The following is a 15,321-nucleotide window of genomic DNA, read 5'->3' as shown; positions in this document are numbered from 1 at the left end:
GCTGTATACCAAGTGATACTGCTTACCTCCATGTCATGAAAAGCTTCAACTGCCCATTTCCACACATCAAGCTCCTATAAAACGGAAAGAACCCTTTCCTCTAGGCCTGCTGGCAAACCTCATTACCCCCGCCTAAATCCATCAAAATCACTAGATTCAAACTGCAGTATAAGGATAATAAACCCAGTGTACTCAAAGGAGTTCCAACACTGTGTTAATGGGAAGGCAACAGAATTGCAGATGAAAGTGTCAACTGATACATGATGGGTCAAAGAATTCTACCTTCTCATCAACACTTATGGGAGTCTCACCTGGTGGTGGCTATCCTGGAAAATAATCTTAGGAATCGTGGTCGATAATTCAGTGAAAACATCAACTTGGTGCATAGCAGCTGAGAAAAATGCAAATTCCATGCATTCCAGGGACGGAAGCAAAACAAGCTTCCTTTGTCATACAATGAATAATATCCACCAAGGAATTAGGGAAGGAATTTTTTATTTCATTTAAGCTTCTAATATATTAATACAAACAATGGCGTGTAAACAAAACATTTTCAAAAAGTAAACAGTGTTTGCGTAAAAGTGCTCAGTAAAAAAAAAAAAAAGAAAAACAAAGGCACCCGACCCCCAAACTCAAAGAGACTTCTAGAGGCTTCAATAACATTTTAAACCTTGAAAAATCTACTGTATGGAACCGCTTGCATTTGTCTTGCGTAGTGTTTATTCACCGAGCTGCACGTTAGACACTTTAAAAACAGTCTTCTGTAGGAGCATAATAAAAAATACACTGGATCGTCCGTGGCAAACATGTATTACAGATGGTATCAGCTATTTCTGTACATTGTCACCCACAGATTTTAAGAATAGCAAAACCTCATATTTTTATGAAGAAAAATAGTCCTTCCATAAGACATAGATAGGCACGGTCCTCTTACAAAAACTGGGCACAGTCCAGCTAAAGTTAAAACACTTTTAAATCAAGCACTTGATTTTTTAAAAAAAGTTTAGAATGTACTTCAAGATTTCCCACTGAAATCAATGGGACGTGCAACCCGATCTTATGCATTTTTATTCAGAAAAATGTCCCACTGAGTTTTGTGGGGCGTATTCCTAAATAAATGTGTGCAAGGCATCACTTTAGCTGAATCATGACCACAGTGCGCATCCTTACTTAGAAGACAGAAACCAGGAAGGTAGCTAATGAGCATCTCACTCAGGCACAACAAAACAAAGGAACAAGTCATTTTGATTTGATAATTACCTTTTTCTAAAATGTAAACATCTCAGAGAAATGTGGAAAAAAGAAGTGGACTCCATTACAAAAGGAAAGTATTTTTCTTATTAAATGCTTTATACAATTATTAGTGAAATATCAGTTACTAAGAATGATCAGTCATACTAACAAATATCTAAAGACACCATTTTGGCCACACAAAAATACAGGCATAGCAAGAGAGAAAATGTTTGCTGAAACCAGGAAGGCGGCCGGGATTCCTCTCATGCTTGAAGAGAATTTAACCTTGCCTGCAACAGTAGGAAGAAAAGGTTATTAAAAGGTGGTCTTTCTCTTTCTGTTCACCAGTTAACAAGACTCCTAATTACTCTTGCATTTGCATGTACGATCTATGCACTGTGTACAGCTGATCCTTCTTTATAAATGTGTTGAGTGTTTCTCATATCAACATCTGTACAGCTGTGATTGAAACTGCACATTTATCCAAGTACTGGTCCCCAGCTTCATTTCTAAGGTGCATGCAGGTTGGCTCTTTCTTACTAAAAGATGTACGCATATCCATGCAAGATGTACATGTGTTCACCATAACTTGTGAAAGCATACCTCCTGTGAGATCCCAGGCAATGGGTTCCATGCCACACAACCACAAGGTGGAGCATAGCTTTGCTGTAACAGCCATTGTGCTGCCAAGGACTTTAAATTTCCCCACAGATGTCAAAAGCAATTCTCACCTGTTCAGGGAAAATGAAAGGGATATACTCTGGAGCATCCCCTTACTCTCTTGACTGTAATCCTAAAGAACCAAGCCTCTTCCTTTTCTGCATGACAAATCCTGACCTACACTCTTAAAGAGAGCCGCAGCAAAGATCCTTCCACAAGGATCCTACCTGTCTTCAGAGCAATGCACAGGACCTGGGCTCCCGAAACGGATTGCTTCCCGCAGGGACTCCAACCAGCAACGCATCTTTGCAGGCATTCTGCATACAGTACTGCTGAAGCTCTGCAGCTGCCTGGGAAACCTGGACCATTGAAAACACACACAACAGCCGGAATGACAAATGAGTTACCGGAGATAGAAACCATCACAAAATGCCACGTGAGAACCATCCTGTGGCTCTCAACGTGGAAACCGTGTTATAACTGGAGATTCGTGACTCTGTGACACTGGATTTCACAAGACCAAGATGCATGTCTCAACAGATAACGCCAAGTCCTGGGGTCGTCCATGAAAACTAATATGCAACAGAAACCTGTCCTTTGTACGAAGCGCAATTAACCTATGAATTTCATGGCGGCGGCTGCAAACACACATGGCAGGAGACATAACTAAGGGCCTCAAGGAACCCAGAGCCAAATTATACATGGCACTGGAGGCTCCTGATCAGACCCTCCCCCTTGTGCAGTTTAGCCACAAAAAGCAGCAAGGAGGAAGATAAGGATTGGGGCTAGGAATGTAATGTGTTAGATGATTAGGATCTGTTTACTGTTTATACACTGCTGCAAACCTTCAACTGTTCAAAGTGCTTGGGAGGAACAGCTGGAAGATCTCTATATGAGTTGATGCAAGTGCACAAACAGAGCACTGACTGTGAAGGACAGCTGACTTCCTGCCTGAACTTTCCACACTTCTGGAGAACTTGCCTGCCCAGTGGGAATGTCACTCCCTGGAGTCAATGCATAAGTCCGGGCGAGGGAAGATAGGTACCTGCTTTCCCCCCATCAGGCTAAAAGGTGGGGACCGTTTTGATTGGGGAAACTGCTTGGTGAGGGGAGTTAAATGCCCCAGCACTGAAGCCACAATACATACCTTCCCCTTTAGGTTTGAAAAGGCAGTTCTATTCCTCTCTTTTATAACAATTTTTTTTTATAACCCTTAAACTTTTATGGTCTTATGAGCTTTTTCTGGTTATTATAGAATCTTGGGGATTCTTTTTCATGGTATTTCAAATTGATTGGATTGTACTGGTTGAAGACCGTAAGAATAAACTGACTCACTACCTTCCCCCACTCCCCATGTCTGCTTTTTGAAGCTAAATGACACACCAAGGATCAAATTACAGATCCTCAAAATCACGTGTTATATGACACAGCAACAGAAAGAAACCTGAGCTGACAATTGCCAATGCTGTTTGCTAGGGCCTAATTTTATGGCCACGTTTCCAAACACTATTCCCATTGTTTGGTGACATCTTACTAGTTATCGTAGCATTAAATGTGAAGTGTGACATGATCATTAGCATCCCTGCATCCTTTTATGCAATTCTCCCCATGCAAAGAATACTTTTGGTAGTTAACCTATTTGTATCAGATTTGGATGCTTCCAATGTCACCTCATGTTAAAAGGTACTGTGATTTTATATATATTTTTCTAACACCCCTCCCCCCGGGCCAAGAATGACTTGGCCAGTGCTCTGATTTTGAGCTGTGGATTTATTTTAAGCAGTCGGGAATTTCTTTTTTTCCATGGGCTTTGAAGCTAAAACAACTGCCATCAATACCCTAGAGCAAAATGCTGGCCTGGAAACGTCAGCCTTGAGGGCAAAGATTGTCAGGAGTGGTATTAAAATGAAAATGCCTGCCTGTTAAAATGAAATGCTTTTGCCTGAGATACCCAAAATTTATAGCCATTAAGGGGGAGAGGGAAGTATGAAAGGAGTCAGAAGTGATCACAAGACAGAGCATTAAACAAACTCTGCAAGCTGTATTCTAGTTGGGAACCATGATGTATCCTAACTAGTACTGTGTTGAGGATCCATGTGCCAAACTGCTTTCATTACTTTACTTTACTTTAATGATACGGGTCTCACAGCCAGTTCAGCTCTGAACAGTGTCACACGAAGACAAAACAAATGTATTTAATTTGTTAGTTATCCCTGAACCAAGGCCGCTGTTGTTATGCCAATAAAGGTTTGTATTTTGTTTGTTTAATTCGTTAGTTATCTGATGCACAGCCAGATCTGGTGGACGGCAAAGAGGTCTTTAAAAGCATCAGCCCAGCAACAGAAGCTCTGGGGAGAACCTCTCCTGCAGCTCTTCTGCTCTTTGTACTAGGGAGGAGCGAGTTAAAGAGCCCTGTTTCAGTAGCCCTTCAACCCATGCTTACTTCAAAATTTATTTGGGCACATTCGCACGTTACTAAGTCCTTATGTACCCTACACACCTTCCACAGGTCCTGTCAACAGATATACTCTGGGAGCTCTGTGCTTAGAGCTTGATGCCCAGGCACATGGGGGTCTAACTCAATTTGCAAGCATGGCATGCAGGATTTAAGCCTTTCCCACCACACCATTCCCCCAACTTGAAAAAGTCTTGTTGGGGATATTTACATTTATTTGTTTATTTATGGAATTCTTAGGCCACTTCTCCTGGGGAGCCTGACCGAGACAGCTTACAAAAAACAAACTTAACAATTTTTTAGATTAAAATCACACTAGGAAGAGATTTTAGAGACCAACTCCTTAATTAGAAGCCCGGGCAAACAGTAATGGTTTGGCACTCTAGATCCTCAAGGGGAAGGGCATTCCACAGATCAGGTACCCCTACTGAAAAAGCCCTGTCTTTGGTTGTCGCCTGCCTCACTGCTGAAGGCATGGGCACAGAGAAAAGGGTCTGTTAGGCAGATCTTAACTGGCAGGATGGAGAGGTACATTTCCCAAATCCTGTATCACTTACACAGAGTGGCTTGGGAAGACAAACTGCACAATCCTGCAAGTGACAGTGCCGTCCTAAGCAGAGGTAGACCCTTGTAAGTCACCTGAAGTCAATGAGCTTAGAAAAGTGTAACTGTGCTTAGGATGGCACGCTTGCTGACGGCGACGCCTTTGCGGGTGTGCATTCAGCCAGTGCACTGGCTGCCGATCGAATACTGGATCCGGTTCAAGGTTATGGTCTTGACCTTTAAAGCCCTATGCAGCCTGGGACCATCACACCTGCGGGACCGCCTCTCCGCATAGGAGCCTCTCCGCATAAGAGCTTTACGCTCTTTCGATCAGCACCTCCTGGTGATCCCTGGTCCAAGGCATGTCCGCTAAGGCTCAACCAGGGCAAGGGCTTTTTCAGCCCTTGCAGCAACCTGGCGGGACATGCTTAGGGCCCTGCGGGACTTATTACAGTTCCACGGGGCCTGTTAAACAGAGCTGTTCCACCAGGCTTTTGGTAGAGGCGGAGGACGTTCAACTATTGTGGCCTCCCCTGTACATGGCGCCTTCCCAGTGCCCTGCTGCTCTAGACGATACAATTTGGGCACTGGATCTTCCTGGGGTACCTATATCCGCCTGACATGAGGCATGGGTTTTTCAGTTACTGTATAACTGTGCCATCTATTTTATTGCTTTTATTGCTTTGTGGATTTTATGTTCTAAGCTGCCCTGAGCCCACTCGTGGGATAGAGCAGGGCAGAGGTCATTTCGGGGGGGGAATGCGGGGGAACGCAGTTTCCCCGGGTGAGGTGCAGGGGGCGGGGCACATGATGAAGCCCCGCCCCCTGCTTCCGGCCGCCCCGCTTCCAGCCCTCATTCAGCCAGGAGGAGGCAGGAGAAGAGGGAGGGTAAGTTGCTTCCTCCCTGCCTCTCCCCACCCCTGCCTGCCTGGGGCCAGGGAGGGCCTTGGCGGGGCTTCCTCGCACTCCTGCTGGCCTTGCAGGTCCACCACCGGGCCCCTGATGTCAGGGGGTGTGGCATATGCTAATGAGTTATGCTAATGAGTTCCCCTAGCTCTTTTTCTACGAAATGACCCCTGGAGCAGGGTATAAATTAAATTAATTAAATAATAATAATAATGACTCCTTAGAAAGAGGTGTAGTTGTTCATTTATATATAGCTTTTCTCCTCAGATGGAGACCTATAGCAGCCTACACTGTTTTCCCCTCCTTTCTATCCTCACAACAGCCATCTTGTGAGATAAGTTAGACTGAGAGAGTGACGGGCTGAAGGTGTCCCAGTGAGTTTCCATGGTAGAATGGGGATTAGAACTTGGATCTCCAAGATCCTAGCCAGCCACTTTAACCAGGAAAGTGTGAGTTACTTCTAAAGCCCCTTGAGCATGAACTCCAATTAAAGTTAATTTAATTTTTTTAAACTAAAGTCCATCTGGCTGTAATAACAGTGGGACACATTTATACTGTACGTAGGCAAGATCTGAGAATGGTCTGTTTATACAGCAAATTGTTTTATGGCTTTATAGTGGAAAAGCTGGTTGAACTTTGGGTACAGATAAGGCGAAATTAATACAAAGTCAACGTTCTGGAAATAACCTACGGAAGGGGAGTAAAAAGTGTTGGGATTCCATATGAGAAAATTTAATAAAAGCCATAAAACCTAAGAAATCAGATTTCATTGCAAACTTGCCTTTCTGCTTAATTGGATTGAGCTATGAATTTCCTTTTATCACCACATCTGTGGTCTCCCATCACAACGATTAATGAGAGTCATCTGTCAGTCTCCCTCCCTACGGAAATGTCCTTCTGTTTCCACTGTCTCATTAGTTATAGTGACATGAATCAAACTGGCATGTACACATAGTATTCCCATCATCTTCCAAGCTGCCTCTTGTCTGGGAAGGTATCATATCAGAATCTCAAAGTTTGTGACTGAAAGACAGGAAAGCCATCATTTGATTGACAGAAATTTACAGAATCAAAAGATCCGCAAGCCCTGACCTGGATAACCCAGGCAAGCCTGATCCCGTCAGATCTTGGAAGCTAAGCAGGGGTGACTGTGGTTAGTACTTGGATGGGAGACCTCCTCGGAATACCAAGTCGGGAGGACAGAGGCAGGCTTTCAACCACCTCTCTGAATTTCCTCCAGGCCCCCAGTAGGGGTCAGTCACCAGAGGTCACCATGACTTCCAGGTGCAGACATACACACACATAAAATACCCCCCACCCCCCAAACTCCAAACATATGCAAGTGGGGAAGCCTTCTAGAATGTGATGGTGGTGGGACACCAGTACCCAGGCTGGGAATCTCCGGCTGTACGTTCCTGTGTGTTCCTGCCCAAAAATAGCCCTGGGAATACACAAGCTGCCTTCTACTGATTGAGACCATTGGCCTGTCAAAGTTATTGTTTTATCTGAACTGGTAGAATCTCTTCTGGGTGTCAGGCAGAGATCTTTCACATCACCTCCTCCCTGATTCTGCTAACTGGAGAAGCCAGGGATTGAACCTGGGACCTTTTGCACGCTGAGCAGATGCTCTGCCATTGAACCACGGCCCCATAAATTGAATGTTTTAGCATGGATAAAAGGGAAGACTCAAGGGTTAAGAAGAGATGAATGTGCATAAACAGATAATTCGTGATAATGAACAATATGTAAATGATTAATAACAATAAGACAGCTGCATCCTCATTATACAAATACCAGCAGGGAAAGCATCGTAATTAGTAACTAACTGCATGTTCCCAAAAGGCCACTTTTAATACAGTCACCAATTTCTCCTTTGTTTTATTGGCAGCCAGGTCAGGGCTGAATTTGTGGCATCTAAATGCCCCCCAGGCACAATGATGTTTGAGTGAGGGAAATGCAAGTCACCCAACTGCACATTGCTTATGGCCTTTACACATCAAGCTGACACAAATGTGTCAACAGAGGTGACCGTCCGCTAACAGCATGAGCTGAGTAGCTAAACTCTGGATCGGCCATACTGGATACGAACGAGCTGCTGTTCTGATGTTGCCTAGCTTTCTATAAGGCTTCATCAAAACACATCTTCTAGTTTTAGTAGTACAGATAGCAAGATGGATTGGGATTCAGTGATGCAGACATCTAACCACGTTGTGCTAAGTACTGGGACACTGGATATTATTAAAAAATATGATAGCACCATTGTGAGCGTGGCCTGACTGTAACGCCATTCAGAAAGGGGAAGAAAGTGGGCAAGAGATCCCGGCTTGGTGACCTAAGATAAGTGGAACTGGATCTGGAATAACTGGTTTACGTACGCGGTTATCTGAGTGAGAGATAACTTTTTGGAAGTATTATCAACGGTTATTTGACCCCAGCAAAACAGATTCACAATTAGAATCATGATATCATTGAAGAAGTGGATTGTCCACGGGTTTTTGGATATATATTTTAGAGCTATAAAATTAAGTTTTTAAAGAAACTATTGCTAAACATAATTTCAGACAGGTAGTCATGGTAGTCTGCAGTCTGCTGCAGTTACGGGAGACCAAATGGCACCACAGAGATCAACAAAATTTATTCAAGCATAAGCTTTTGTGGACAGAAGCCCACTTTGTCAGATGCATCTCACAACAGCTTATGCCAGAATAAATTCGTGCTGAAATAAAACTCCAATTTTATTATGGAGCAAAGTAGACATAATAAGAAAAGAATTCCAGCAGAACCTGTGTATATTTTATCAGGATTTTAAAAAGTGAAGAAGATACAGAATTTGTAATTAACTTTTAAAATCATCTATCTTTATTGGACATCTCTCTACCTTTAGAAAAATGGTTTTACATGAGATTTCAAGGAAACCAACCTCCTATTTATGGCTTTGTAAATGTAGAATAACTGACAACTGCTTTTTATAATATTGCTTATCATGTTCTGGAATAACATGTTCCAAAAGCTATGTTTTGTTTTGTCTACTGTAATAAAATTGAAGAAGTGCAATAACAATGTTTAAAAGGAACAAAAAGTATAAGATTACTATAGTGCACAGGAATTATTAAGAGAAGACTTCCGGTTTATGGCGGTGCGCTAGCAGACTCACCTCCCGGGGGGTGAAGCTGCACTCCAGCCGAAGGAGGGGGTGCACAGGCTCGCTAACCCCCCCAGGGGCTCGGCAAAGGGACCCTGGACATGGAACTTAAAAGAGGTGGCCTCTTCGACGGCGGAATGCCGGAGAATTGAGGCGCCTCTTCGTTCCGACGTGCTGTGAGACCGAATGGACTTAAGTGATGCTGACTGGGGCAAGCGCAGGAGATCGAGCATCAGAAATGAAGCTGAAAGCGAGGTCGAAAGACCAACTATGAACGTGAGTCAGTTTTAAAGCGTTTTAAAAGAAAAAAGATAGCTTCCCACCCCACCCCACTGAACGGGAAAAAGGCGAGCGGGAGAGGGACGCCTCCCATGCATATGAACTTTTGAACGATTGGGGGGGGAGCAGAAGAAAACACGAAGGAAACTGTCTAGAAGTACTTACCAGAGCGAGTTCAAGCGCATATTCAGAGACTTTTAAAAAAATTGCGAAAGTAAACAAATGATAAAGATGGCAGGGAAGAAGGACAAAGAAAAACTTTTGAAAGCGAAAGGGACTGAGAGCCCGAAACCGGAAGCTACCAGTGAGGTGGCAAGATCTATAGCGGAATACATGCGCCCTCTGATGGAACAGCTGAATAACTTCAAGGAACAGATGTCAACAATGACTCAATGTATTACCTCTCAATGGAAAAGGCCAACATGATCCTTCGCTTCCAGGGCATGCCAGAGAATAAGGGGGAGAATCTTAAAGAAGTGATGAGCGAATTATTAGCCCCAGTGACAGAGATGAAGGTGGAATAGTTGCTAAGAGATATGGATGTGGTCTATAGATCATATTCAGGCTATATAAAGAAAAATAATCTGCCTGGGGAAATTGTTGTAAGATTCTCGAAGAGGCATGTGAGGGATGCAATCCTGAAAGTGGTTTCTGGAATATCCCTGAAAGTGGGAGAGAATACTATCAGAGTATTAAAGGACATTCCATTTGAAGTAAGACAATGGAGAAAGAAGTATAAAGAACTTGTGCTTTTTCTTCAGACAAATTCAATTGGATATAAATGGTTATTTCCAGAAGGCGTCACTTTCAAGATTAAGGACAAAAAAGAAAAGATTGACTCGGTTATGAAAGCTCAAGAATTTCTAAGGGTCCAGTTGGGAAAGTCAGAGGATGGCAAAAAAGAAGAGGACAGCAAGTCCAGTGGCGAGCTAGACTCAGGTTCTTTCAGAGAGGACTCTCTGGCAGAGCAAGGGGCAGCAGCCCCAAAAAGTCCTTATAAATTACGGAAGAAGGGGAAAGGAGAAGTAAAGGCTCTGAATTGTGCCTTTGAGAACTTTGAAATGGGATGATTGGGGGTACTGTGTTTAGACAGTTAAATTTTAAGCTTTAAAGGGAAAGTATTTTAAATGTTTGACTCAGTTTGTAATGGGATTAATGATGGGAAGATTTGATATAATTAAGCTAGTAGGAGGATCTCCTCTCTTGGGTTTTTAGTTAGTAGTGGGTACTTTACTTTATCCCGTAAATGTAGTTTTCCTTTTTCTTCTGTTATAGTTTTTGTAGTGATATAAAAAATAATAAAAAATCCCCTCCGGGGGTTCAAAAAAAAGAAAGAAAGGAATTATTAAGAGTGGAATTAAAAAATGTGTTTTATATCAATCTACGACTACTTCCTCCAGGCTTTTCTAGGATACTTTACCAGTAAGTCTGCAAAAGTTAATAGTCCACAAACACAACATTTGTCCATATATAACCATCCTTTGGGAGCACATCGATCGCTTTTTTAAAAAAAATCCAATTTTTATCAGGATTCTAGATGTCCATGTGTATTCACATGAAGGCCCTTTTACAAGACACCAAACAAATGTCTATTCCCAAACTTGTAGTGACAAATTATGTAAAGTCAGGTCTCTGAACAATGCTATCCCTAAACAGAAATAAGCCCTGAAATGCATACAGAATCCAGTCTCTCAACATAAGAGGAGGCTTTGGCTGGTGACCTTGGAAAGATTACACTGAGAGTGCCCACTGCTGATTTCTGTTTTCTAAAAGCCCAATAGTTATAGGAATCCTTATCCTTTTCATCAGTCCAGAAAGTTCCATACTGTTCTGGGAAATTGTTATGATTAGAACATTTTATAAATTGCTTGTGTCCAAACTCTTCCTTCAAGCTTACTAATAAAACCTTCAGAACCAGTTATAACCTCATTGTTGACCATAAGCTGTGAGAAGTTAAAGAGAGGTATAATCAATACAAGCCATGTTCATGAAGTAAGCATCTCTGCTGATACCAGCAATCAAAATGCCATCTGTTCAACCTAAGGCCCATTGCTCAGTTGTAGAGCTCCTTCTTTGCGAGTGTGATTCCTGGCATCTCTAGGTCACAGAACTTGCAAAGCAGGGCTTGAACAAAGCCTCGCAAGAAGAGTTGCGGCCAATCTGAGCAAAGAATCCCAGACAAGATAGCGGGAAGTCAATCATGGCTCAGTGGTACAGTATCTGCTTGACATGCAGAGGGTCCCAGGTCCAAACCCTGGCATTCCCAGTTGAAAGGATCAAGGTTGAAGTCCTAAGACCCTGGAGTGCTGCTGCCTGTTGGAGTAGACAGTATTGACCTTGATGGTCTCATAGTCTGATTCATTATAAGGCAGCTTCATGTGGCTTTTTTTTTTTAAAAAAATTATTTTAAACATCTTAAAAACAAAACAAATTCCAACATACATAAAATCAAGTAGAACACAACAAATATCATAGAGTGAAAACTATGGACATGATGTTAAGTCCTACAAGCAAATAAAACACATTGTTACAGGAAATATAGATGGAGCAACTATTTTTAAAGCAACCTATATCTGATAGGGATTTCCCCACCTTTATGACTTCTCATTCCCTCCATATAAGAAATAAGGCATCCACTTGTCCAAAAAGTGAAATAACTTAGGACCTGAATCTGTAGGGTTAACCATTAAAGAGATCTTCTCCATAACCATAAGGTCCCAAATTTTAACCTTTCACAATGTTAAAGATGGAGGTTTATCCTTCTTCCAGTTTAGCACACTACAGAAATGTGCTGTTGCCAACAAAGCTGAAATAAGCTTAAGCTTTGATGTATCAATATCCTTATGAGAAGGTAAATCCAATAATAGCCATTTGGGATCTAGCTCTAACTTCACATTACAGATCTTATGAATCACTGTAAGTACTTTGTTCCACAGCCCTTGAATGGCTGCATTACCACCAACAACGATAGGAAGATCCCACCTATTTACATTTTTTCCCAAGCTTCATGTGTTCACCTAAGACGGAAGAATGGTCCATGGCCCAGTAGCAAAATAAGGTCCTAGAATAGATTGTACCACTTTTGTCTGGAGGTAGGGGGTTTCATACTCGCCTATGTTAAAAACTCCCTGAAATCAAACAACCGTTGTAGGAGGCAGAGAGCTAGGCAACCTTTCTGTATTATTTGTCAACTTGTATGGATTGTTTTATATGGTGGAACATTAATAAATGTGATTCTTCCACCCACAGTCCTAAATATAACTGCCACATTCCACCTCCACCCCATTCTGCTGCCACATACCCATCTGCAACAGCTTCATAGGTCCAGTGGGGAGACAGATCCCGAGTGGAGCTCTTGAGGGGCAGGGGTCTAGCAGGGACTCAGGAGGAAGTCTGCCAGGCCAGGGAGGTTGGGAATACAGAAAGAGAAATGCCTGTTCTAACTGGGTCCTGTCCCAGACTGCAAGCCTACAGTATTTCTCTTCATTACCTTCTAATCCTTCTTCCTGAATCAACTTTCCAAAAACAATACCTTTTATTAGGAATAATCACAACAATACAAAACAGCCTGCAGACTTTTGAGTGGTTAAGCCCTCTTCATCAGGCCTTGTGTGACCGTGGCATGAGATATCCCCGTTTCCACCACCACCACCACCTAGCATGATGAAGAGCTGGGGGAAACCCACATGCTTGTACAATGCCTTGTTATTACTCTGGAGGAACATAATAGAAGATCCGACTTTTGTTTTGAAGGGTTTTCTATGGACCAGAGCTGCTGCCTGAACCTTTCTGAAAGGACTTGGGTGTCATATATAATGCCATCCTAAACAGGGTTACACCCTTCTAAATCAGTGAAAGTCAATGTCCTTAGTGGGGTGTAAACTCTCTTTAGCGATGCACCGTTATGCACTCATTGCAGCCACACTTCCCCCCCCCCCCCCCGCCACTTTTCTCGGCACAAAAGGTAATTTTTTACAATTCGAGCCCCGCTCCCCCCCCCCCCCCGCTGCCATTTTACTGAGATAAAAGGTAAAGGTTCCCTTGATCGAAAGCCAGTAGAATCTGACTCTAGGGTTGCGGTGCTCATCTCTGTTTCAAAGCCAAAGAGCCAGCGCTGTCCGAAGACATTTCCGTGGTCATGTGGCCGGCATGACTAAACACCAAGGCGCACGGAGCGCTGTTACCTTCCCACCGAAGTGGTACCTATTTATCTACTTGCAATTTCTTGCTTTCGAACTACTAGGTTGGCAGGAGCTGGAACTAGAGCCGGGAGCTCACTCCATCATGCGGGTCTCGAACTGCTGAACTACTGACCTTCCACAGCCTGCAGCGTCTTAACTTTTATTTTCATCTGGAGATCTGCTGCCTTAACCTAAACTGGACCTCAAAAGAAACAGGCAAACCAGGCAGGAGGGCGCCATCGAATCAGGTCTGGGGTTGTTGGGTGCAATTCTACCACAGAGCTTTGCCTCAGCAAAGGTCCCTGAGCTCTTATAGGATTCGGCTCCAAGTCCCCCGACACAAAGGCCATGCCTGTGACAGAACAGGCAAGGGGGCGCCACGCAAACTCAGCTCAAGCCTCTTGTCCTGGGGAACAAAGGCACGTTTCAACGGCAGATACTAAGAGCCAGCTGCAAAAGGGGGAAGGGACCCCGAGCGAACTAAAACAATACAGACTTTATGAGGAAGTCTGGGTTGCGTGTCGAGCCTGTTCCCAGCTGGGTCCGGCGACAGTCACGCATTCCGTTTGTCACGCAGAGGACCACTCGGGTCAAGTAAGGGCAGGAAGGGGCTTGCCGGTCAGCAGCAACTGCTTACGACGGATGATTAGAGAGAGAGAGAGAGAGAGAGAGAGAGCTGCGAGTTGCACGTTCCCACCCGCAGGCCCCGGAATCAGATTCCTGGGCGAGGAGAACGTCTGGATTCTTCGTCTCCTCCCAGCTAACCCGAGCTACGGAGAAGACAAAACGAAAGGCTTGACCCCAAGCCTCTCTCTCGCTCTCTCTAAGGAGCGCTCCGGGCTCTTTGTGGGCCCACCCAGTCCTCTTGCAAAGGGAGCGGCGGCGGGTTCCTTCCTTCCCTCCTCCCGGGAGCCAGCCAGCCAGCCAGCCAGCGCCTCCTCCGCCAGACAGCGGCGCCTGTATTCCTGCGGGCGATCGTCTAAACCACCCGCGATCCTCCGAGTCGCGCTTACCCGGATCCTTTCCACGCCGGCCTCCAGTTTCAGCTGTTCCACCAGGCGCTGCATGGTGTTGAGGCTGGAGTTGGAAGACATGCTGGCAGCTGGGGAGAACTCGGGGAGTCGGCAGGCGGGCGGGCGAACGGGCGTCTGGCGCCGGACTTCCAGACAAGCGGAGCTCTTCTCCCGATGCAGGAACTGAGCTCAAAGGGGGAGGAGGCAGCGGCCAAGCGCCCCCTAGCCCCCGCCTGCCTCGCTGGCCGATTGCAAGGCAAAGGGCCAGGAGGAGCTCGGAGCACTAGCGAAGCAGGCGGGATGCAGAAACTAGCGAGGACGCTTGAGCGGTGTCTCTCTGTGTGCGCGCTTGCTTGCAGAGAAAGCAGCTGAAAATTGGGTACACCCCCACCCCCCAATTGGTATGTTTGTTTGTTTTACAAAACGGCACTTTCATAAAACGAAGCCACCTAGCGGTGAGCCGGCTAAGATCTAAATAAACCACTTTACGGGGACAGGGTAAAACCCCAAACGGCTCAGAAGGGGCACTAAACAAACAATAGTACTGCAAAAAACAGTGGTATGCATTACAGGCACTCCAGAACAGTATTATAGAAGTGAAAACACAAAACTCTCACTCTTTTATTCCCTGTCTAGGCCAAAATACCTCCGGAACAGCCCGGAACGGGCATTAAACAAACAAACAGTACCGCAAAAAACAGTGGCATGCATTACAGGCACTCCAGAACAGTATTCTAGAAGTGAAAACACAAAACTCTCACACTTTTATTAACCCTGTCTAGGCCAAAATCCCTCCGGAACAGCCTGGAACAGCCCGGAAGGGGAATTAAACACACAATAACACCGCAAAAAACATTGGCATGCATTACAGGCACTCCAGAACAATATTCTAGCAGTGGAAACACAGAA

The 15,321-nt window shown here is 44.3% G+C and overlaps 1 protein-coding gene across 1 annotated transcript; it reads right to left on the bottom strand.

The window, feature by feature from the left end:
- Positions 1-484: 484 nt before the first annotated feature.
- Positions 485-14,748, bottom strand: LOC107118999 (guanine nucleotide-binding protein G(I)/G(S)/G(O) subunit gamma-10). The gene is made up of 3 exons (XM_015421419.1): positions 14,413-14,748; positions 2,121-2,252; positions 485-1,523 (listed from the first exon to the last, which is right to left on the bottom strand). The coding sequence occupies exons 1-2, from the start codon at positions 14,491-14,493 to the stop codon at positions 2,127-2,129; spliced, it is 207 nt and encodes a 68-aa protein (XP_015276905.1). The 5' UTR covers positions 14,494-14,748; the 3' UTR covers positions 485-1,523; positions 2,121-2,126.
- Positions 14,749-15,321: the final 573 nt, after the last annotated feature.

Source organism: Gekko japonicus, unplaced genomic scaffold (assembly GCF_001447785.1).
Source record: "Gekko japonicus isolate JY-2015 unplaced genomic scaffold, Gekko_japonicus_V1.1 scaffold740, whole genome shotgun sequence".
NCBI classification, from domain to species: domain Eukaryota; kingdom Metazoa; phylum Chordata; class Lepidosauria; order Squamata; family Gekkonidae; genus Gekko; species Gekko japonicus.
Note: the sequence above shows the minus strand (reverse complement) of the source record. Positions and strands in the feature narration are given on the sequence as shown.